The sequence below is a fragment of the Gymnoscopelus microlampas genome (assembly GCF_963454915.1).
Source record: "Gymnoscopelus microlampas genome assembly, chromosome: 23".
Taxonomy (NCBI): domain Eukaryota; kingdom Metazoa; phylum Chordata; class Actinopteri; order Myctophiformes; family Myctophidae; genus Gymnoscopelus; species Gymnoscopelus microlampas.
In genome coordinates this window covers 12,234,483-12,259,982 of record NC_139960.1, presented here as the reverse complement: position 1 = coordinate 12,259,982, position 25,500 = coordinate 12,234,483, and the positions used below count along the sequence as shown (strand labels likewise).

General features: G+C 44.8%; 2 protein-coding genes across 2 annotated transcripts in view; both read right to left on the bottom strand.

Moving 5' to 3' along the window:
- Positions 1 to 2,016, bottom strand: part of LOC311040115 (transcription factor SOX-5-like) — a gene marked incomplete at its 5' end in the record, with an annotated part of 96,055 nt that extends 94,039 nt beyond the window's left edge. The window contains one exon of the mRNA XM_084050188.1: positions 1,986 to 2,016. Within this exon, the coding sequence (XP_083906314.1) occupies positions 1,986 to 2,016 (31 nt within the window). The remainder of the gene's footprint in view (positions 1 to 1,985) is intronic.
- LOC311040128 (uncharacterized protein) overlaps positions 1,992 to 25,500 on the bottom strand; it is a 163,598-nt gene continuing 140,089 nt past the window's right edge. Inside the window, exons 4-5 of the mRNA XM_084050209.1 lie at positions 17,554 to 17,773; positions 1,992 to 2,174 (exon numbers count right to left, since the gene is read on the bottom strand). Coding sequence (XP_083906335.1) covers positions 2,028 to 2,174; positions 17,554 to 17,773 — 367 coding nt within the window. The 3' untranslated portion in view covers positions 1,992 to 2,027. The remainder of the gene's footprint in view (positions 2,175 to 17,553; positions 17,774 to 25,500) is intronic.

Here is a 25,500-nt window from a genome sequence, read left to right as displayed (position 1 = left end):
GTAGCCGGTTCATGAGGTCCAGTGTTAGCAGAAAACAACACAAAACACACCTCAATTACAGCTCTGACCAATAGGCCAGTATATATATATATATTTATATATACATTTTTTTTTTTTTTATGTGCCACAACAGGCCTTTCAGCCTTTCAATCGACTGGAATTAAAAATAAAAACCCAGAAGAGACAGTGAGCACTAAGCTGGCACTGCCAGAAACCTTCTGGTAGAAAAAAAAACAGAAGAAAAACATGGAAAATACGGTGAGCACATGATTGTAGGAACAAAAACACCGCTTGATGCACTACTGTGGAAACATAAACAGAATGTGCACATGTGTTTACTTTCCCCACAAATAGCTATCCGGAAGCTTGTAGATCAGCTATTTTGTAAGTAAGAAAAAATCTGGCATATGTTTTTCTTGTTTCGTAACACGTTATCGTGCTCTCTTGTTGGCTCAGGTGCGATCTAGCGCTGTGAGCAGAGAGGATGACCAGTGGTCATTTCATGCGGTTGTTCAACGCACAGCAGCATCTTTGGAAGCAAAAAGGGAAACCTGTGCCTCAGGCTGGAGGCACGGATAAAAATAGAATTTGGAGCAAGAATTTAGCCCTGATTAACTTGTTCCCGAAGTATTAAAGTGTTGGCCCCTGGCTAAAGTAGTTCACGTTCACATTGCCACACATTGGCCAATGGTTACGGTCCAGAATTATAATATTAATTCATCTTAATATTGCAGGTTGAACGCCCTGTTAAAATAATAAAGCTTAAAGGTTGTAAAATATCATTAGACCTCACGGGTTCATTTGTTGAAATCAACTTTTGTGGTGTGTGTCGACCCCCCGTGATTCATCTAGCAGAGCCATGTTGGATAACAGCTACGAGAGACCGAGTGCGTTTCTGCACACAGTATAATCCTCAACGTTAATTCATCCATGCGTTAACTCTGAGAGCGTATAAAATGTTACATTGATATTTATATTACATGAACTTATTTTGCCCAGCCTCGCCTTTGTAGAAACGCACGCATGCACGTGCGCGCACACACACAAACACACACACACACACACACACACACACACACACACACACACACACACACACACACAACACACACACACACACACACACACACACACACACACACACACACTATGCACAGAGGCAGACAATACACAGGCACATCATTTGTCAGATGAGATAACTATGCAAAGCACGATGGACAATAGGTCCAAACAAGTAAGTGCTGATTATCAGCATATCTGTCCGTGTGTGTCTGTCTTTTCGCGTTCACACGGGGAAACAAAAGAGCCAGCCGTCTCTCGTTTGAATGTGTGTGTGTGTGGGTTCAAAAGACACAGAGAGGACACGAGATGGACGGAATCGACATGAAAACAAACAAACAAAAAGAAGGTGAGCAAGAGAAGCACGTGGAATAAAAAAAGAGGAGGTCAGAGAGCAGTGGTGGAAAAGTAACTCAGTACATTTACTTAAGTACTGTGCTTAAGTACAATTTTGAGGTATCTGTACTTTACTTGAGTATTTCCAATTTCCAACACTTTTACTTCTACTCCACTACATCTCAGAGGCAAATATTATACTTTAGTAACTTTAGTTACTGGTTACTTTTCAGATATAAATTATGATATTATGAAACATACATTAACCACTTCTGCCTGATAGCCGATCCACAAGCTCACAACACGTCGCATCGCGACGCGTTGTGAGCTTGTAGATCTGCTATTTTCAAAACATTTGGTACTTTTACTTTTGGTACTTTAAGTACATTTTGATACCAATACTTTTGTACTTTTACTCAAGTAAATTTTGAATTCCGGATCTTCACTTGTAAAGGAGTACTTCTACATTGCAGTATTGATACTTTTACTTAAGTAAAACATTTGAGTACTTTTTTCCACCACTGCCAAAGAGACACACGTGTCTTGCCCCCCAACCCCCCCTCCCCTCTGTCCTTTCATCAGAAACTGACCTTCTGGCTCGTTCTTGATCAGCTCCTCCATCTTGCGTTGCTTCAGTGTGTCCACCACGTCCGCCAGGCTGCCCTTGCGCCTCTCGGGGGTGCCCAGGGTGCCCCCGGCGGCCGAGCCCCCGTCGCCGCAGGGCCGACCCCGGCGCCGAAAGCCTCGTCCTTGCCCGGTGAGGTAGCGTTATTGTGCTCCTGGAGATGGAGATGGAGGAGGAGGAAAACAAGGGACAAAATGGTGAGATCCACATGAAAATCTAAATCATAAAGACATAAACATCCTTCTCCATGTCTCATAGACCATTGGTTCTTAACTTTTTCATGTCAAGGACCCCCAAATTGACACTTATTAGCCCACGGACCCCATTTCAAAAGATATGCCAGGGACCCCCATAAGAGAAGATTTTTTTTACGGCTCTAGCAGTGATGCTCAACCATTTTAATTTCAAGGATCCCCCAGTTTGACATGCATTAGGGCTACAGACCCCCATTTAATGGCATTTCTATCTCTGGGACCCCAATTTATATTGTAAAATCAATGTTAATTTAACTCTGAGAGTGTACAAATGGAACCAAATGGACCCGTTAGGGTCCATTTGGTTCCATTTGTACACTCTCAGAGTTACAGACCCATAAGGACCCTTTGGTGCCTATAATCTATCATTTAGCTGGGGACCCCCTGGAACTCCCTCAAGGACCCCTGGGGTCCCCGGACCCCACTTTGAGAACCAATGTCATAGACAAGTCTACAGCAACAGACTTTTAGACATGGCCAGTTTTCTTAAAATGCTCTCTTTCTCTCTCGTCGACTGGAATCCGGCATTTATACTGAAACAAATGAAATACGCAAAAAAACACTAAACCGCGACACGATTTCAAACTCGACTTTGAGGAGGGTCCGACTCCATTGTACCGGACCCCCTGGTGGAGACCAAACGCGTGGCAATTCATGCGAAAAGGCTTCGCCTCCGTCACAAAAGAAAACACAAAAAAAGAGAACTGAAAAGAGGATGTCTAAAAAATAACGACAATGAGAAAACCAGCAGCGGTGACAGTTTTACAGGCCCTTTCATAGAGACATAGACGACCACATGCTTACCATGCTACTACTGCACTGTACATGGACATTTTGGTTGATTTTATCTTCTCTTTCTTTTTTACTTAAAATGTGCACTTTCGATTACGTAAAGCTTGACAAAGTAAACACACCGATGCCGAGAACAGGCAGAAGCACAACAAGGGGCTGAAACAGTAAATACACTTTAGGGGGATGTTAACCTATGACCTGGCAACTCCTGTATTTGACCAGACAATCTGTAAGGTGGACTTAGCAGCTCAGTCCAATTAACAGAGACAAGACACACACGCACACACGCACGCACACACACAACCACACACACGCATACCGTACCAACAGCTAGAGACACACATATGCTTATGAACACGCACGCACGCACGCGCGCGCACACACACACACACACACACACACACACACACACACACACACACACACACACACACACACACACACACACCACACACACACACACACACACACACACACACACACACACACACACACACACACACACACACACACACACACACACACACACACACACACACACACCTGGTGGCGTGCAAAGGGCTCCAGTGTGCATTGTCCTATTGTACACTGTTTAATTAGACATGATACTGCTGGCCAGTCAAGTCAGGTCTCCGCAGACCGCCAGGTCAATGGTCCACAGTGTGGAGCGAGGGTTAATCTTTGGCTAATCTCACTGCAGTATGTGACACACCACCTGGGATGACACTGCACTGTCACGCGCGCGCGCGCACACACACACACGCAAACATATGTTTGTATTACTATACTTGTGAGGACATCAACACTTTAGGACAGCCATGTTATGAATGCCATTTCAAAAATAATAATTGCCATTTTTAACCGTAAGCCTAAAGCCGGAAAAACAGCAGATCTACAAGCCCACAACGCGTCGCGCTGCGACGCGTTGTGAGCTTATAGATCAGCTGTTTTTCGGTGCACGACACGGGCGCGCAACTAAGTATAAATCATGTTGAACTCTAATTCCAATCCTAAACCTAACCTCTAAGACACCTAAATGTCTAATCCTGACCTGAATCTTTTTCTAATTGTAAACGTATCTCTAAAAAATACTATAAAACAACCATTTGTCCTTCCAAGTATAGTAATACAAACACACACACACAGAGAGAGAGAGAGAGAGAGAGAGAGAGAGAGAGAGAGAGAGAGAGAGAGAGAGAGAGAGAGAGAGAGAGAGAGAGAGAGAGAGAGAGAAGAGAGAGAGAGAGAGAGAGAGAGAGAGAGAGAGAGAGAGAGAGAGAGAGAGAGAGAGAGAGAGAGAGAGAGAGAGACATACATAGAGAGTCAGTCAGTCATTGGGCTGTCACAACATTGATTGGCCTTGAAAGACACTCTCTTCTCACTTTCCTTCTTACACACACGCACGCACGTTTGCACACACACACGCACACGCACACACACACACACACACACACACACACACACACACACACACACACACACACACACACACACACTTCCTGTTGTGTGTGTTTTTGCATCCAGTGCAGCAGCGGTAATAATGACAGTGGAGGACATTGTTGGTGGTGACGTGTACTAATCATTAACTAGCGGGCAAACTGCTGCATACTGAGAGCACAGTTCACTGTGAAGTCATCTGGACTAGACCTGCACGGACTTCACCTCTGTCGCTACAAACGTCACTGACACACTTTCTATGTGATTCCAGTCTTATAGGGTCCTAACACCGAGGGTGTTTTTTTCCCCCTGTGCAATTAACCCATTAAGACCTGAAGCCGATTCGACAAATGTCCTTCTAAATCCCAACAGTATTCTGAAAAAAAACGTATGTTTATATATCAGTGGTGCTCAAACCCTTCCATGTCAAGAACCCCCAGAATTATAGTCTTTGGCCGCCGACCCCCATCTCAAAATATGTTGTTCCAGGGACCCACCAGAAGCAAAGATTTGAGTTAAAAATGTTCGCTTTAAAACAATGTATATTCACAGATTTGCACACATTTTCATGATTTTTCAAAAATAGCAGATCTACAAGCTCGTAGCGCGGCACTCGTGCCGCGCTATGAGCTTGTATATCTGCTATTTTTGAATAGCCAAAGTGTAAAATAATGCTTTTTAGCTCAAATCAAAAAGTGACACAGAGTTTAATCGGTCTTAATAGTTTTTATAACTGTTGCTTGTGTCATGAGTACATCCACACAGAACGCCAATATTATGCGGTGATAAAGCAACCACATTTCATATTCAGAACAAGGTTGATTTCTTTTACCATGATTAAATTAAGGCATCAACCTGAATGAATGAGGCATCAACTATATAATAGTTCGATGTGAAATACTCAAATTGTTGATCGTTATTACTACTATCACTCAACCATCATTTTAACCAACACATCGTATCCAGCAGGGAAAAAAAACATACAATCATAAGGCTGTACATGAATCACATAAATCGATAGTGACAATGCTTGCACCGTTGGGGCCAAATACATTATAAACCATTTCATTACTCCATTCTAAACCAACAGTAAACTATTCTTACCTGACATTCTTTTCCCTTCCCCTAATTTTCTGATTCTGTCTCTCAGTACTTTTAGTTTCTGTGTTTACCTGGCTACAGTACACAGTAGGCCTGTCCCCGACTAAGGATTTCTATAGTCGAATCTGATTGGCCAAATGATGCCTACAGTCGACTAATAGTCGACTAATGCATTTTTTTTGTTTTTTTTGCGTGATTTGACTGCCAATCTCTCAGTCGAATCATGCAAACAAAAAAATGTAATGCAATAAAAGAACATTCCATTTAGGCTGTAGGATCTGATTTAACATATACTTTCTTGGTTTCTCCCAATAAATCATGATGTATATCCTATTTTTGGCAAACTATTAGTTAATTCATATAACAAATTAGGCCAATCTCTCCAGTCGAATATTTTTTTAAAAAGGGGAAAAAGTTTTTTTTTTTTTCCCCATAATTCGAATAAGAGATTAGCAGCCGACTCAGACCCACCTCGACTGATTAGTCGACTATTCGAATAATCAAGGTCAGGCCTAGTAGTAGTACTACTAGTTATAACTCAAAGAGCTCTCTCTCTCTCTCTGTATCTCTGTATCTCTCTCTCTCTCTCTCTCCCTCGCTCTCTCTCTCCACCCAGTCTGTGTGTGTGTGTGTGTGTGTGTGTGTGTGTGTGTGTGTGTGTGTGTGTGTGTGTGTGTGTGTGTGTGTGTGTGTGTGTGTGTGTGTGTGTGTGTGCATGCGTGCGTGCGTGCGTGCGTGCGTGCGTGACAGTGAGGATATTATGGCCATTCAACAGCGCTTATCAGATGGCTTTTTTAATCATGATTCGGGGGCCTTTCTATTGTCCGTGTCTTAAACAGTGGCTGAGGGCTCTACACTGTACAGTGTGTGCTGCCGGCGGGTTCCTGTTGGCCCTCGTGATCTCAGAGTCGTGAAAGCACGCTCTCTTCTCCGCTCACCGCCTGACCGGCCGACGGCCACAGGCACTGCATTTCTTACATCGTTACGCTTTTTTTTTCCGCTTCATGTGTTGGATTTTCCTCTTTTCTTTCTTTCTTTCTTCTTCTCCCTTGCCCTCTTCCTCTCTCTCTCTCCTGCGATGCACAAGGTCGAACTGGGAGCCTTTATCGTTGCCAGATGAACCGGTAGTGCAATGTGCGACTGTCACACGTGCGCGTGAGAGAGAGAGAGAGAGAGAGAGAGAGAGAGAGAGAGAGAGAGAGAGAGAGAGAGAGAGAGTGAGAGAGCGAGAGTAAGAGAGTGAAAGAGAGCAAAGCTAGAAAGACAACACTGTCAGAGGAAACAAGGGAGAGCGTGCTGAAAGAGACATACAAGGGGATGCAGAGCGAGAGAGAGAGAGAGAGTGGGAAAGTGAGGGAGAGGGAGATGGAGAGGGAGAGAGAAAACCGAGAGAGAAAAGAGAGAGAGAGATAGAGGAAGACAGGCAGGCATCTTGAAGGCTGCGGTCACACCTGTCACATCCCATTTATCTAATCCAGCGCCTACTTCAAACAGCCGCTGCTCGTTCCCCCCTTTTTTTTTTTTTTTTTTTTTTTTTTTCAGAGCAAAAAGCCGTGCGTGCAAACAAACAAACAGAATGAGAAACCGGGTGACGGAGAGAGGGAGGGACGGAGGATAGATCCGATGGGTTTGGGGAGGGGGGGGGGGGGGGGGGGGCGGAGGGTGGGAGGGGTGGAGGGGGGGTCACATCGCTTTGCTCTGTCAAAATCTGCAACCGAAGATGTCATCTGGCAGCGTCCAACAATGAAGGTCATTTTCCAATCAAAAGGGAATTAGCGCGGTGCAAGGCTGCTTTAAGGACCTCGTACATGAGGCCCCCGTGACATTATTTTTAAGTCAAGTCCAGACAGACAGAGCCTTATCCCCGAGCAACTTAAATGGCTTATTTTATTTTATGTTTTATATAATCCGCGCGCCCTCGTGTGTTGTGTGTGTGTGTGTGTGTTCGTGTGTGTGTGTGTGTGTGTGTGTGTGTGTGTGTGTGTGTGTGTGTGTGTGTGTGACACATGCATGCTGGCAGTTAAAAGTATCCGGCAAACAAAAGCACGGTCCACAATGGACAGCTCTAAAAAAAACTTCTTTTTTTTAAAGGTAAAAACAGACGAGACTAATCGCTAGACAAATTCCCCACCGTGTATACGAGTGAGTCGTCGGTCAAATGTCTGGTGTGTCTGGTCTGCTCCTGCCAATGTGTCTCTGCTGCATGCGTCCTCTCACCAAAAACGGGTTATACAGTATATGCTTAGAACGATCAATAAGCCTTTATTAATAATATCTAACTATTATTCATGCAGGCCTCCGTAAATAACACCATGGCCTTTTCACCACTTTACATGCATTTTGTATTTGTTCTTTGCATTGGCGTGCTGAATTTAGCCTGTAGGGATGTGTGTGTGTGTGTGTGTGTGTGTGTGTGTGTGTGTGTGTGTGTGTGTGTGTGTGTGCGCGTGCGCGTGTGTGTGTGTGTGTGTGTATATATATGTATTTATATATATATGCATCGGATGTGGCAGGCTGATAGTGTAGGCGGTTCTGCCTTTAGTTTTGCAGATGTCAATTCTCTTCCAAATGACTGGAACAAAGTGAAAATTCTCTCTCTCTCTCTCTCTCTCTCTCCCTCTCTCTGCTTTATCCCTTTACTGCCTCCTGCAATGGAACCGAATTAAACAACTGTTGTCTTCTTAAGCTCATCTGTGAGGGAGGTGGTTTAAACACACTTAGCTCTTGCCAAAAAAAAGAGAGAGAGAGAGAGAGAGAAAAAAATAAAAATAAAACAAATGCTATTTTTTTCCCGTCATTCCGCCAGCACAGATGCCGACATTCATTTTATGCCTTTCTCTCCTTTTTTTTTGTTCTCCCCTCCATACATCCGTCTTCTCTCCTCCTTCGCTCTTTCCTTCACCATCGCCCTGCAGAAGTGCTTTAACCCTTTAAGACCTGAAGCCGATTCTACATGTCTCCTAAATCCCAACAGTATTCTGAAAAACGTATGTTTCTATATCAGTGGTGCTCAAACTTTTTCATGTCAAGGACCCCCAAAATTACATGTATTTGGCCGCGGACCCGCATCAAAATATTTTGTTCCGGGGACCCCCCAGAAACAAAGATTTGAGTAAAAATGTTCGCTTTAAAAATATATATATTTCAAAGATTTGCACACATTTTCACGATTTTTCAAAAATAGCAGATCTACAAGCTCGTAGCGCGGCACTCGGTGCCGCGCTACGAGCTTGTAGATCTGCTATTTTTGAATAGCCCAAAGTGTAAAATAATGCTTTTTAGCTCAAATCTAAAAATGACACAGTTCCAGGTCTTAATGGGTTAAAGAGTCTCTCTCTCTCGCTCTCTCGCGGGCTACACTCTGGAGAGTGTACGAAAATGGAACCAAATGGACCCTTTGCGGGTCCATTTGGTTCCATTTTTCGTACACTCTCCAGAGTTAAGACATGTTGTGCATGTTGTCCCCTGCCACCACAGCCTGACATGTGTGTGGGGCTTTGGAAGATGTACACATAGGTATAACAATACTTCATGCTCGGAGCGTCATCCGGTTGGATGAAGGCAGCGTGGACAATGTGGCAATGTGGGAAGCTCTGGGAACAGCTGCTCAGCCAGCACACGCACACGCGCACACGCACACACACACACACACACACACACACACACACACACACACACACACACACACACACACACACACACACACACATACACACACACAGACAGGGGAATGTCACTGATCACTCCTGCAGGGGGGCAACAAGACTTAACTGCACGCCAGTGCTGCCAATCTCTGCGACATACACTTAACACACCTCCGACACTGTGCCAAACATACACGCGCGTGTGTGTGTGTGTGTGTGTGTGTGTGTGTGTGTGTGTGTGTGTGTGTGTGTGTGTGTGTGTGTGCGCACACACACACGGCAAATCCCTTTACAGCTCCGTGGCTAAACGCAGAAACTGTCAGTTTTTACTTGGAGGTCCCTTAGGCTGGGACAAGCAAGTGTGCGCGCGCACACACACACACACACACACACACACACACACACACACACACACACACACACACACACACACACACACACACACACACACACACACACACACACACACACACACACACACACACACACACACACACACCTTCCGTTCTCCTATTCACAGCGATATGACTTATTCAGAATTAACAGAATCCAGGTTTTCAACAAAAGCCAGTCACCGGTAACACACAGTGATAAATATTGAGCTAGCGTATAACAAACATATATATATATACTGTCTCTAAAAAAATCAAAACCAACACTCGTGAGAATAACGAATATTCAGACATAAAGCTTTAGAACATAATTACAGTACGAATCCTCATTCACAAACAGCTGGCAGGTTCTATATTTTAAATAGTGGTTTGATTGGGAAAAAAGAAAGAAAGAAGGGGAAAAAAAAAAGTCACAGTGATGCGTGCCAGTGTTATTTCACCACAACCGCTGGTTGTTGACAGGCGTGTGTGTGCGTGTTGATTCATTAGTGTGAACACTGTGTCTGATGGGCCTGTGTTTAGATCTGTCAGATTCACGTGAGCATGTGCGTGCACACAATACAAAGACGGAAAAAAGAAAGAAAGAAAGAAAAGAGGACAAACTACACAGTAAAATTCACAGTGTTAACCTATTCAAACCGGGAATGCATCTGCGTAACCACTTTAACCATATTTTATACTTTGGCTATTTAAAAATAGCAGATATACAAGCTCATCGCTTGTATATCTGCTATTTTTGAAAAATGTGTGCAAATCTATTTTTAAAGCAAACATTCTTAACTCAAATATTTGCTTCTGGGGGGTCCCTGGAACAAAACATTTTGAGATGGGGGTCCGCGGCCTAATACATACAATTTTGGGTGGTCCTTGACATGAAAAGGTTTGAGAACCACTGATTAGAGCAACATACGTTTTTAAAAAAAAAACGTTTTACAACGATTTAGAAGACATTTGTAGAATCCCCCAGAAGCAAAGATTTGGGTAAAAAAATGTTGCTTTAAAAATATATATAGAGATTATAAGATTCAAAGAATAAATAGCAGATCTACAAGCTCATGAGCTTGTAGATCTGCTATTTTTGAATAGCCCAAAGACATCTAAAGTGACAGAGACGTGTTCCCGCATTGAATGGGTTAATTTGTCCGTTTGTAACTCTCTTGAGTTAAAAGCACACGTTGTTTTTTTCCCGTGTGGTTTGTGAGTAATCAGTGCTGGTCCATTACCACCTCTACGAGATAAGACACACTTCAAACCACGTTCTCTTTTCCTTTTTTGTTTGTTTGTCCTCCGAGATGAAACCGAAAGAGTGCTGCCGCGCGTGGATAGAACACTCCAATCACCACTTTGCACAAAAACAAAGTACAGACGCGAAGAACGAGGGGAAATAATTACGTGATAAACAATTAAAATTGTGGGCGCCGTGGTTAAGGCGCGTATCATGTATTATAGGCTCTGATGCGGCCTGACAGCGAGTCCCTGGGTTCGATTCCCGAGCATCGGCGAGACCTTTGCTGAGCGTCACTCCCCGACTTTTTCCGCAATTTCCTGTCTCCACTGTACTATCAATAAAAGCAGAAAACGTTGTCGTCGGGCGGAAACCTAGTCCAAAACCGTTCCTTTATTATCATCTTAAAAATTATTTCAAGTAGTGAAAATAGCCGATCTGCAAGCTCACAACGTCTCGCGCTGCGAGACGTTGTGAGCTTGCAGATCTGCCATTTTCTCTTGCATGACGAAGTTAGGGCATTAATTTACGGATGAAACATTACAAAGTTGTGATTATGGCGATACAAGGTTTCTGCCCGACAGCAACGTAAAGCCAAAAAAACATTTGAAATGTTTCTTGTCGGTAACACCGCTTGTGCGTTTGTGTATCGACCATTTCTGAGTTCTCACCCTGTAGCTTATTAAAAATGTGTGTTCAGTTAACTCCAAAAAACGGAACCAAACGGACCCTTATGGGGGTCAATTTGGAACATTCTTGGGGAGTTAAAAGTCAAAGGCGAGGTCGGTCGGGTTCCCGGGCCGCCGGATGAAGAGGTCAAGGTAGCGCGGCAGCACTTCCCCGGGCCACCGTGTTAATTTACTACGACAAGATAAAGCTGTAATCTGCTCTCTCTCTGCCTCGCCGCGCTCCACTCTGTCCCCCCCCCCCGTCTCTCTCTCTCCTCCTTCTCCCTCTTCACCCCTCACACTCCTTCTCCCTCGCTCGGCGGAGAGGAGGACGAGCCTCGCTCGCTCTTGTCGAGCTGCTCGGGTCCGCTTCGCTGCGATTGCCGTGACGAGAGCTACCCCCAACCCCCCACCCCGCCTCTCCCTCGGAGACATACCGCCACCCCTCCTTCCTATACTCTAGACTCCCCGGTGTTGTAAATATCTCTCTCTCTCTCTCTCTCTCTCTCCCTCTACTCTTCTCTGCCAGTCAGCGACGAGGGGATTGGCGCTGTTAAAAAAAAAAAAACTTAACACATGTCTTACAACATGCCAAGCTAGCGGATAAATAAATCCCCCTCTGGCCGTCCCCGAAGATGACGGCTTGCCACTTAATAATCCCACCTCAAATATTATGCTGTGTACGAGAACCCCCCTCCTCCCAACACACACACACACACACACACACACACACACACACACACGCACCCGCGCACACACACACACACACACACACACACGCTCGCAGTCTCTCTTCACATTTTTCGTCCTTTCCCTGCGTTGTCAATCTGCTGTGAGGCATTTCTCAGAGGATGCTTGAGGATTCCTGTACACAATAACTGATCCTCAGTGTTCATTTAAATCTCTGGGTTTAATTAACGCTAAGGATTTTGTCCCTATACCTTAGTGCTGGATAAACATCCAGACCCTTTTTGAGACAAGCGGGATCAAATAAGTAATTCCATATTAGAATAATCTATCACATAATTATTGTTCATAGCTGTTTTGTCGTGGCTTGTTTTTCAGCTCCCTCTTCAGCAGGGGGTAAAATGCATCGTGATATGCTATTCTTTCATTGGGTAAATATTAATACATAATATCTCTATATCTCAATATAACTACAGTAATCCACTCACCACAGTACAATACGAGATAACACACCTCTACTGTTGGTGCCACTGATAACCCTGTGTGTAGGTGTGTGTGTGTGTGTGTGTGTGTGTGTGTGTGTGTGTGTGTGTGTGTGTGTGTGTGTGTGTGTGTGTGTGTGTGTGTGTGTGTGTGTGTGTGTGTGTGTGTGTGTGTGTGTGTGTGTGTGTGTGCGTTTGTACATGCATATAATCGTGTGTTTCTATGTTCATGTGTTTATATGTACGTGCGTGTAGGTGTGTGAGTGCTTTACGTGCATACTTTTTGGAATGGGTTCTGCTCCTTGCGCGTGTGTGTGTGTGTGTGTGTGTGTGTGTGTGTGTGTGTGTGTGCCTGTGTGTGTGCGCGCGCGCGTGTGTGTGTGTGTGTGTGTGTGTGCGTGTGTGCGTGTGTGCGTGTGTGTGTGTGTGTGTGTGTGTGTGTGTGTGTGTGTGTGTGTGTGTGCGTGTGTGTGTGTGTGTGTGCGTGTGTGCGTGTGCGTGCGTGTTGGTGGCGCCTGCTTGCTCCCAGGACTTTGGTTTATAGTGCGTGACTGTTGTCACACATGCAGAGTCCACGGAGGGGGGAGGGGCATGGAAGGCTAATCAGTGGCTTAATTACAGAATTAGCTCACTATTACAGCCCCTAAGCGCTGTTTCATTGTTTTACAGCCCACATCCATTTCCAACGTTTTGGCTTATCGCCGGTGAGGGGGGGAAAGGTCGCCGCCCGCTATCAGCAGGCTGCCCCCCCCTTTTTTCCTCTTTTTTTTAAAGTTTTTTTAAAGGTGTATTACCGTGAGAACCCAGGAGGGTCAAGGAGTGTAATACGTAATGCCTTATATTCCGTCATAAGACGACGGCCCGTGCCAATAGTAGCAGACCTATACAAGCTTGTGAGCTTGTACATCTGCTATTTTCGGCACGTATACGGCTAAAGTTTGGCTTAATTGGCTGTGGCATAAAAATTATATCATATACGGAATCAACACATCAACACTTTTAAAAAAAATCTGTTATCTCATTTTAATTGTACCGTAATTCCATAGCGCGAGCCAGAATTGTGTGTTTCTTGTTAGTTTTTTTGTTGAAGGAAAGGTCTTGGGGTAGAGAATCGTTTCATTAATATGCATTTCTCGTATGCGCTTCTCAGTAATGCCGGCGCTAATTTTGTGAGAGCAAAATATTGCCGGTATTAAAACTAACTGAGGACAGAGAGAAAGTCTTCATGCAAAACCAATACGTAATGTATTTTTGTTATGCAAACATAAAATAACCTCAGAGTACATACGGCATACTGATAACACTTAGCATACATACTAATCACGCTCGTATACTTTGTTAAGCTCTGTGTGCACATGCCCACACACAGACGCTGAAAGTTTATACTGTGTGTGCTGAACACACACGCGCACACGCACGCACACACACACGCACACACCGACACACACACACTTCTGAGGTAAGTTCACGATTAGCCCATACGCAGCTCTGAATTCACACCCACCATCCTGCAGTGTGCACATCCAATATTTTATAGCAGAACACAGCAACAACACACACACACACACACACACACACACGCGCGCGCGCACGCTCTTCAACGTACAGCGCCATACACTCGGTGCCACCATACAATGTGTCACAATTCATTCTGAGGAAAATGACTCACTTCTATGGCTCATATTTTTCACATTATTTGTCACGCAACACACAATTGAGTGCATCTCTGCCTCTCTCTGCATTAGGGCTCTGCAACTCTTCATTATCTTCGTAGCCATTATTGTATCCATTACTTTGATGATTAATCGAATAATCGATTTTTGTCAAATCATAAAAAATATATATATCAGCAAATCAATGTGAAAAAAAAGCTTCTTTTTTTTTTATGGTCAACTAAATGGATTAGTCTGATTAACCACTCAAGCCCTATTTTAAATGCACTTTTATTTATATGTTTTAAAATCTATTCTTTTTTATGTTCAATTCGCCTATTTTGTTACATTTTCATGTTGTACATGCTCAGCGTTACAAATGGATTACTGAGCTCAACTGCTGCTTCCACAGTTCCATCCGTCCATCACTTCATCTTCTTTTGTCTCTTTCTTTAAGTCAACGTTTTTCAGCCCAAGGACCCCCTAGCTGAGAGAGAGATGAAGCAGGGACCCCCTCTATATTGTATAAAATTGTGTTTCAGATTAAATATCTTTTTTTTTTATACTTGGTCTGCTCTTTTTTCTTCTACATCTATTCCTCTTTGCCAAAAATAGCCGATCTACAAGCTCACAACGCCTCGCGCTGCGAGGCGTTGTGAGCTTGTAGATCTGCTATTTTTGGCTAAAGTTCTCCTCAGAAAAGTGATGCTAGGGTACAAGTGGTTAATGTAAAAAAAGAAAATCCTATCACACAAAGATTTGGCAGCCCCCCTGTAGTAACTCTGAGGACCCCCTGTTGAAGACCCCTGCTTTAAATTGATCAACTGTTAAGGTCCTTACACACCGGGGGCAATTTTTTCATGCGAATAATATGTTTAAAAAAAAAAAACCTTACAAAGTCAATGCAAGCTTCCACATCCGTTTCGCGGAGCGAAAAAGCGTATTTTATTTATTCGGACCGCATCCGAATTTTGCGTATATTTGCCTTTACCCTCCTACTCTGCATCAAATGGGATCCAGTGATGGCACAATTTTCAAAAGCTTCCCGATCTGCCAAAATTCAAAAATCATACTTTTAGCAGCTATCTGGAATCATGATTGAATCTGCTTAAACACATACATTTTATACAGTGCTGTATACAGCTTGTATTAACTGTATTCTCACTGGACGTGTGGCTTTATGGCCCCACCAGGAGCTGACAAGTAACCAAAGTAACTAAACAACAGCAGTTCCTCAGGGGGGTAAACTTCTGCTCAAATACCTGCCCAGCAAATGCCAATAAATCCAAAGCAGGATTCAAAACAGAATTAACTTGAGAGGAGTAAAAACTAAAACTAAAACTAAAACTAAAAACTAAAAACTAAAAACTAAAAACTAAAAACTAAAACTAAAAACACTATGAATCCACAGCGCAAAAGTAGAGTTCACTAATTCATATTTGATGGAAAACACAGTATGTTCATTGTCCATTAATAAGTGATGGAATTTATTAATTTTTCAATCTTTCCTAAAAAAAAGGGGGGGAAATACTTTTCATGTTCACATCAAAAATACTTTTGATTCACTGCTTTATAGCCTTTTTTCACGGGCAAGGCGAGCGTCTCCTTCTGGAACGGAAAAATCTTAAATTGAAGGGGACTAACGTTTGGAAGGACGCATCAAAAAAAGACACAGGGAGGCTTTATAACCTCAAATCGGTCGCGAGTATCCCCCCCCCCCCTTCGTCTAATGGCTGGAGGTCAGGATTACACACGAGATAATCTGATTCCGGGCCTCTCCCGTTTGTGGCCCTGGGGGGGTCACTTTCACCCCCCGACTCAGTCAAACGCAGACAGACAGCCTCATCAGCGGGACTGCCAGGGGCAGACGGCCAACGGGTAGAAAGAGAGATGCGAGAGCCAAAGCAGCCAATATGAAGTGACGGGGAGTCCGCGCATCCAAGGAGAGGCAGAGAAGGTAAAAAAACCTCGTGGAGGGGGGGGGGGGGGAGCGACGACCGCGGGCAGGCGGCCAGCGGAGGAGGATAGGGGCCGGTACCTCATCGCCGCCGGGCCAATATGGCGGACCCGTTAACGAAATCTTAGAAGGTAATTTGGGAGAGTTAACCCGTTCGAACCGGGAACGCAATCTGTGTCATTTTTTGATTTTTTTTTTTAGCTATAACCATTGTTTCATACTTTGGGCTATTCAAAAATAGCAGATATACAAGCTCATAGCGCGGCACCGAGTGCCGCGCTATGAGCCTGTAGATCTGCTATTTTGAAAAATGATGAATAACTTTGCAAATCTTTGAATATATATGTTTTTTTTAAGCGAACATTTGTGACTCAAATCTTTGCTTCATGGGGGGGGTCCCTGGAACTAAATGTTTTTGAGATGGGGTGGGGGGGGGTCTACGGCCAAACACGTATCATTTCGGGGGGGCCGTCGACATGAAAAGGTTTGAGAACCACTTGATATTACAGCAACATAAGTGTTTCAGAAAACCGTTCGGATTTAGAATGCATTTGCCCGAATCGGGGCCTCGGGCCTTAATGGGTTAATCCAAAGCTGTTGGCCGTGCACAAACGGAGGAAGATGCAGCGCTTGGCTTTGAAACGTCCCCGTCCCCCCCGTCCCCCCCCAATTAAAGTTTATGGGCAGCAGTGGGGTAAAGTAAAAAAGTACATTTACTCAAGTACTGTGCTTAAGTAAAATGTTTACGTATTTTTACTTTCCTTGAGTATTTTCATTTTTGCAGTACTTTTACTTCTACTCTCACTACATCTCAGAGGCAAATATTGTACTTTTACTACACTATAATTATTTGACAACTTTAGTTACTAGATACTTTTCAGATATAAATTATGATATTATGAAACATACATGAACCACTTCAGACCTATTTTATACATAGGCTATTTGAAAATAGCCAATCTACAAGCTCACAGCGCGTCGCATCGCGACGCGCTGTGAGCTTGTAGATCTGCTATTTTCAAACATGTTAGTACTTTTACTTTTGGTACTTAAAGTACATTTTGATGCCAATACTTTTGTACTTTTACTCAGGCAACCATCACCCCTCGACCGATCCCCCTTATAACCCTTTAAAACACCACAAACGCCACTTTAACCCTTTAAAAACACCACAAGCGCCACTTTAACCCTTTAAAACACCACAAACGCCACAACAGGCCACGACGGCGGCTCGAACCTTACCGTGCTCAGGGGGCTGTCCATGGGGCGCATGGCGGGGGGCGAGCGGGGGGACACCTTGCCGCAGTAGGACACCAGGGGGAGGTGGATGACACCGCCCAGTCCTCCCTGCAGTCCCTCCCCGTCCCTTTCCTCGTCCTCCAACACTCGCTGTCTGCTGGTCGCCATGGTTACCTCTCCATCTGTCCCCCCATATGGAGAGGCTGGTCGCTTGGAAGACATCCTGGAATTAAGGAGAAAAAAAAGGGAAGAAAAATAGGGAAGGAAGGAGAGAGGAGAGAGAGAAACGGAAGAGTGAGTAATATTCAAAGGATGATATAATGCTGGGGGAGGACGAGAGTACCTGTTCCTATCAATACATGGCTTTCTTGACTCCTGTACTTGCGGGGTCTCGGACCCCCCCTACGCCCACCCTCTCGCCTGCCCTCGGCCGTGTCTTCGGTAAGTGAAGAACAAAGCATTCTTAAAAAAGCCAAGAGCCCGACTTATATACCCCGGCGTAGGACGGTGTCCCGTGCCAACATAAATAGCCCGTCTGCGAGCTCTGCGCGGACGCGGGTGCGTTTCGCGGCGCGTTCCGAGCTTGTTAGACGGGGGCTATTTTTAGGCCGCGGTACACCGTGGTACGACGGGAGTGTAGACGAGGCAAGAAGTCTCCCCGAGTCACACACACGCACACGCACACGCACACACACACACACACACACACACACACACACCCCGGAGCCAACCGTTTTATCTACACCACTCTGTTCCGCTTTTCCCGTCCGTCAACATGCACTGTATCTCTCTCTCTCTCCCTCTCTCTCTCTCTCTCTCTCTCTGTCTTTCTCACTCTACGTCTCTCCTCGAGCTGTCACATGTACAGTATGCATTGCACACAACACGCACACATGCATGCATATGACAGAGCCCCCCCCCCCCCCCCCCCCCCCCCCCCCCCATTACAGGGGAGCTCTGTACAACACAATAACCCCCCCACCCCACCCCTCCACACACACACTTCTTGGCAGACCTTCAAGCACAATCAGGTGCCATGTTTACCGCGGGGGCCATTCGGCGTTCGCATTTCCAAAAGACAGCCCATTACTGCAAATGGAGCCCGCTTAGATTGGCATTGTGCAGGAAATGACCAAGGCTTCAACAACAGGCTTTCAGAGGGAGAGAGAGAGGCGAGAGAGAGGGAGAGAACAACACAGGGAGAGAGAGGGAGAGAGAGAGAGAGAGAGAGAGAGAGAGAGAGAGAGAGAGAGAGAGAGAGAGAGAGGGAGCGAGCAGTGTATACACTAACAATAATGTGTTTATGAACACTCCCCTCTGGAGCTCTGACAATGGGTGAACAGAGGGAAAACAGCTATCAACCGGAGGGCCCCGGTCGTTGGCATTCATTACTTTTGGCTTTGTTGTTTGCACGTTGAGAGAAGAAAAGAGATGAGGTGAGAGAAAAGAAGCCACATCTATTAGGTGAACTCTGTCTCTGGCATAAAGGTACATTCATCCCCCCGACACCCACCTACTCGCTGTATGGGGGGGGTGGGGGGGATATGAGTAAATAATAGAATTTAATGTGGTTCTCGCCGTTCCCTGAGTGCTTTCAGAAGCCCCTTGTCGGGGCTCGAAGCCACTGCGACGATGACCCTGGGTTATAGGCTGTAACGGCAGACAATCACTGCAGGGATGGAGGGGGGGGGGGGGCGACAGGAAGCAGGAGACTAAGGGGGAGGGGGGGGCTTGGTATGTGTGTGTGTGGGGCTTTATAGCAGTAGTTCTCAAACTTTTTCACGTCAAGGACGTACCCCCCAAATTGACACTTATTAGCCCGCGGACCCCCATTTAAAAAGCTATGCCAGGGACCCCCCATAAGAGAAGATTTTGTACGGCTCCTAGCGGTAATTCTCAACCATTTTAATTTCAAGGACCCCCCCCACTTTGACATGCATTAGGGCTACGGACCCCCATTTAATGGCAATTCTATCTCTGGGACCCCAATTTATATTGTCAAATCAATGTTAATTTAACTCTGAGAGTGTACAAATTGGAACCAAATGGACCCGTTAGGGTCCATTTGGTTCCATTTGTACACTCTCAGAGTTACAGACCCATAAGGACCCATTTGGTTCCTAACCATCCATCGTTTAGCTGGGGACCCCCTGGAACTCCCTCAAGGACCCCTGGGGGTCCCAGGACCCCACTTTGAGAACCAATCCTTTATAGGTACACAGGCCCCGGACATGGCTCACTCACGGGTCCATTTGGTTACATTTTGCTCAGAGTTACAAATGGATAAACGAAGGCTTTTAACTGAGTACTTGGCTCTCTCTCTCTCTCTCTCTCTCTCGTTCTCTCTCTCATCAGAACACTTCTGTTTGCGCTCCAGAAGTGATCACGGCTCCATCCGTCCGTACAGCCAGCCCTCCACCTGCTTTTGTCTCTTGCTCTGTCACTTCTCCCCCCCCTCTCTCTCTCTCTCTCTTTCCCCCTCTCTCGGCTTCCCCTGCTCCTTCTTTCCCATCCCCACCCCCCCCCCCCCCCTCTCTCTCTCTCTTGTCTCCAGTAAACTGATTACACTCTTGACTCTATTGGATTTCCTCTGGACTGTACATCTGGCATTGTTCCTGGCCAGGGAGCCGCTCCATCGCTAATTCATTGCTTATTTGCCTTATGACAGCGGGAAGGAAAACAGTGTCTAGCAGAACACACACACGCACACGCACACACACACACACACACACACACACACACACACACATACACATACACAAACACACACACACACACACACATCCGCATTACACGGTGCAACACGTGGTCCGGTGTCACATGAGGGATGGAGTTATTTTCAATCTGTTACAGATTACCGATCACTTGATTCAATTGTAATCAGCCATGCATTCCCCATGGAATATCGCACTAAAAGTAACTTTATCCTTTAAACTACACTCACTGTTGCGACTGTAATGTTTCGATTTTTTTTGTTGTTGCGAAAATGCGGGGAAAATGCAGGAAAATATACATTTTTGTATTTATTCAGTTTGTTCTTCAACTAATAACCATTTATTTTTAAGTTGTTCGCATTAAACGTGACTATTCCAATGATAGGTAATTCATTATTTTCTCGTATTGTGATTACACAAAACGACTGATTCAAGTACTGTATGGAAGAGGGGAAAACGTCCTGTTAATTAATCGATTCAGCTGATTGCACTGAACCAGTTATCCTTACGGGGACCATTTTGGTTCAATTTGCACACATCCAGAGTTAAATTAACCCTGAGGATTTTAACCCATTAAGACCGGGAACGCATCTCTGTCATTTTTAGATGTCTTTGGCTATTAAAAAATAGCAGATCTACAAGCTCATAGAGTGCCGCGCTATGAGCTTGTGGATCTGCTATTTTTGAAAAATCGTGAAAATGTGTGCAAGTCTTTGAATATATATTTTCTTTTTACATTTGTAAAATATTTTGTTCCAGGGGCCCCCAGAAGCAAAGATTGGAGTTACAAATGTTCGCTTAAAAATATATTTATTGAAAGACTTAAACAATCACGATTTTTAATAAATAGCAGATCTACAAGCTCATAGCGCGGCACAACAACCCAAAGAAATCTAAAAATGACACAGATGCGTTCCAGGATTGAATGTGCTAAAGTGCAGGTCTGAAACTGGATTCAGCATTCAGTGTGTGAACAGAACTCTCACGCCAGAGATTTACACACGCGTAAACTCAAACACTCACACACACACACACACACACACACACACACACACACACTCGCGGCACGCGCACAGTCCTCGTCGTCGGGAACAGACGTCAAGAAGATGGAATGTGTATCTGCGTTACGATTGCTTTATCTTGTTTCTTCCTGACCTCTCTATCTATCCAACGCAGCCTTAGTCAGCACTAACCCGAGGCCATAAATGTGACGGGATGAGACGAGATGTGTGGATGTTGTTAGGTTTCGTGCGGGGTGATAAACGGCGTCGTGGTAAATCGGGGGCGGTTGCTTGCTAGCTGCTGCTAACCATGAAGCAGAGCTGATATTAAAAACAGACAATCGTTGGCTGATAAGATTCACGATATATGAATGTCATTTTGTAAATAGTGGCGCTTTTCACATAGGAGGAAGCCCCCTCTCTCTGTGTGTGTGTGTGTGTGTGTGTGTGTGTGTGTGTGTGTGTGTGTGTGTGTGTGTGTGTGTGTGTGTGTGTGTGTGTGTGTGTGTGTGTGTGTGTGTGTGTGTGTGTGTGTGTGTGTGTTTCACACAGTTGCCAGCAAAAGCGGCAGCCCCAGCTGTATAAACTACAGGGCTTTGAGACACACAGCAGCAATGCGCACACGCACACACGCGCACACACACACACACACACACACACACACACACACACACACACACACACACACACACACACACACACACACACACACACACACACACACACAAACACACACACACACACACAGAACAGGGAGCCTAACACTGTAGGTCTGTCTTCATCACTGCCCTGTTTACTTTACCTCCTTTCACTCTCTCACACTGGGGCCTTTTGTTTCTGACTGACTGACTGACACACACACACACACACACACACACACACACACACACACACACACACACACACACACACACACACACACACACACACACACACACACACACACACACACACACACACACACACACACACACGTACACCCCCCCCCACCGCCCCCCCCCCCCCCCCCCCGTCTCCTGTCCACACCTCTGCCCGACTCCGACACTAGCCCCCACCCCAGCCCCCTCCCCCACACCCAGACTATACACACACACACATTGACCTGAAAGTCAGTTTGTTACAATTCTCCGCTTTCATCACATTCTGAGCATGGGCTTGGTTTACACAGAAACCTGCTTCTTAATCCGATTTCTGACACACAGAGAGAGAGAGAGAGAGAGAGAGAGATGTATTTATTAGATTTTGATTTAATGTCTGGCGTGTAATTTAACCGCGGCGACATGAACAAACGTCTGGGACACGTGTGACCGATCAGCGAAGCTATGGTAACACATTAACACTCCAAAAAAATAAAATAACTGGGGGGCAAAGTTAGCCCCCTCTGTGTTTACCAAAATGACGCCTTTGTCATGATCGCCGGCTAATAACGTCACAGAGTGTCGGCAGAGGTGCACATTTACTCAAGTACTTAAGTAAAATTTTGAGGTACAATTTTCTTCAGAGGCAAAAATTTTACTTTTAATCCACTACAATTATTTGAAAACTTTAGCTACTCGGTACTTCGTAGATTTTGATTATCATCATTACAAAACATACATTAACCACTTCAGCCCTGTACTTATAGGCTATTTGAAAAATAGCCGATCTGCAAGCTTGCAACGCGTCGCTTTGAGCTTGCGGATCTGCCATTTTCAAAGCATTTTCATACATTTGGAAACTTCAAAATGAGTACTTTCTACTTTCAGTACTTAAATATATTTCAACGCGATTACTTTTGTACTTTTACTCAAGTGCATTTTGAATACCGGACTTTTTACTTTTGATATTGATATTTTTACTTAACCCATTAAGACCTGGAACGCATCTGTGTCACTTTAGATTTTTTTGGCTATTCAAAAATAGCAGATATACAAGCTCATAGCGCGGCACCGAGTGCCGCGCTATGAGCTTGTAGATCTGCTATTTTTGAAAAATCTTGAAAAATGTTTTTTTTTTGGATTTTTTTCAGAAAACTGTTAGGATTTAGAAAACATTTTTAGAATCGGCCTTGTTTTTGTGCGTGTAGTCGTGTACCCATCCCTCCTCCTCCCTTCTTCCTCCCCCTGAGTTGACTTCCTCTAAGGCTATAAGGCTGTGTGTGGTTGAAAGAGAGGGCCGTTTGGCGGCTCCTCTCGGGCTATAAACGCTCCCCCCCTCCTCCCCTCACCCCCCCCCCCCCAACGCGCTGGGCTTTGATGTAGAATTACAACACAATTGGGCACTGCGGGGTGTGTGCAGGTTACGGCGGCTACTTCATTTAGAAAAGTTTTTGGCAGAGCTGTCACACACAACAAACCCGCTGGAATATGCCCCCCCCCCCGCGAGCGACAGAGAGAGAGAGAGAGAGAGAGAGAGAGAGAGAGAGAGAGAGAGAGAGAGAGAGAGAGAGAGAGAGAGAGAGAGCAATGCGATGTGGGGATTAAAACGAGACGAGGTTGTGTGTTAAGTCGATAAATTGGCAGCACGGCACCAGGTCATAATTAGAGGGACATCATTAGCATAATGTCTTGTGCCATTCTTGCGGTGGCATTTTGACTGACTGCCTTGACATCATATAGGATGGAATTGGTGGCAAATACATAGATAATGACTAACTAACTAACTAACCAAATTGGTGTATATTGATTAGATTTTTCAATTTAATTTAATTTATTAAGTTTGGACTTAAGTGGTTCCTTTATATATCGGCTTGAGAACGGTGTGTGTGTGTGTGTGTGTGTGTGTGTGTGTGTGTGTGTGTGTGTGTGTGTGTGTGTGTGTGTGTGTGTGTGTGTGTGTGTGTACACATACAAACGAAGTACATAATACATATAGTATAGTAACCCATTGACACCTGAAGCCGATTCTACATGTCTCCTAAATCTCAATCTGCTATATCAGTGGTTCTCAATCTTTTTCATGTCAAGGACCCCCAAAATGATATGTATTTGGCCGCGGACCCCCATCAAAACATTTTGTGCCAGGGACCCCCCAGAAGCAAAGATTTGAGTTACTATACTATGTACTATTTGCAAACTGTTAATAAAGTATTCAATCAATCAATCAATCGATTCATTTTAATGTTGCTGCACTGCTATGTGGGCTAAACTCAGCGATGTGTGTGAGTTAGCATTAATGCGTGTATAGCTCCTACACTATGATATCAATTATACCGTATATGCTCTGTAAACTAATAAGTTAACCCATTAAGACCTGGAACGCATCTCTGTCATTTTAGATGTCTTTAGCCATTCAAACATCGTGAAAATGTGTGCGAATCTTTGAATATATATATTTTCTAAAGCTAGCATTTTTAACTCAAATCTTTGCTTCTGGGGGTCCCTGAAACAACATATCTTTAGATGGGGTTCCACGGCCAAATACATATAATTTGGGGGTTCCTTGACATGAAATAGTCTGAGAACCACTGATATTATAGCAACATACGATTTTCAGGAAACTGTTAGGATTTTTTAGAGGACATTTTGTAGAATCGGCCTCAGGCCTTAATGGGTTAAAGATTAAAACAAACCAACCTTGTTTTTCAGAAATTTGATTGGTTAGTCCATAGTTAGTTCAACCCCCCTCAATCTCCCCTTTTCTATCTAACACACGCACGCACGCACGCACGCACGCACGCACGCACGCACACACACACACACACACACACACACACACACACACACACACACACACACACACACACACACACACACACACACACACACACACACACACACACACACACACACACACACACACACACACACACACACACACACACACACACGGTGAGAGCACTAAGCTGAGATTAGAGCACCACTTCCCCTTGGCTTTTTGATGATTAGCGGCTCCCTCGGTTAAGTCCCTCTCATATCACATATGTCCACTAGCCGTTAAGTCACTAATCGGCCGAAGACCGACGTCCATTAAAACCGCCGAATAATCACCAAGCAGCACCGGTTGGTTAACGGCCTTCCTAACCAGCTCTCGCTGTAATCAACCGGCCCATTTCATGTTGGCACGCCAGGCGAGCTGACACACACGCAAAGCAAGCTTAACCTCTCTCTCTCTCTCTCTCTCACACACACACACACACACGCACACGCACACACACACACACACCACACACACACACGTGCGCGCGCACACACACACACACACGCACACACGCACAGGAAAGCATAATAATGCAGGCAAAACATACGTACATGTGC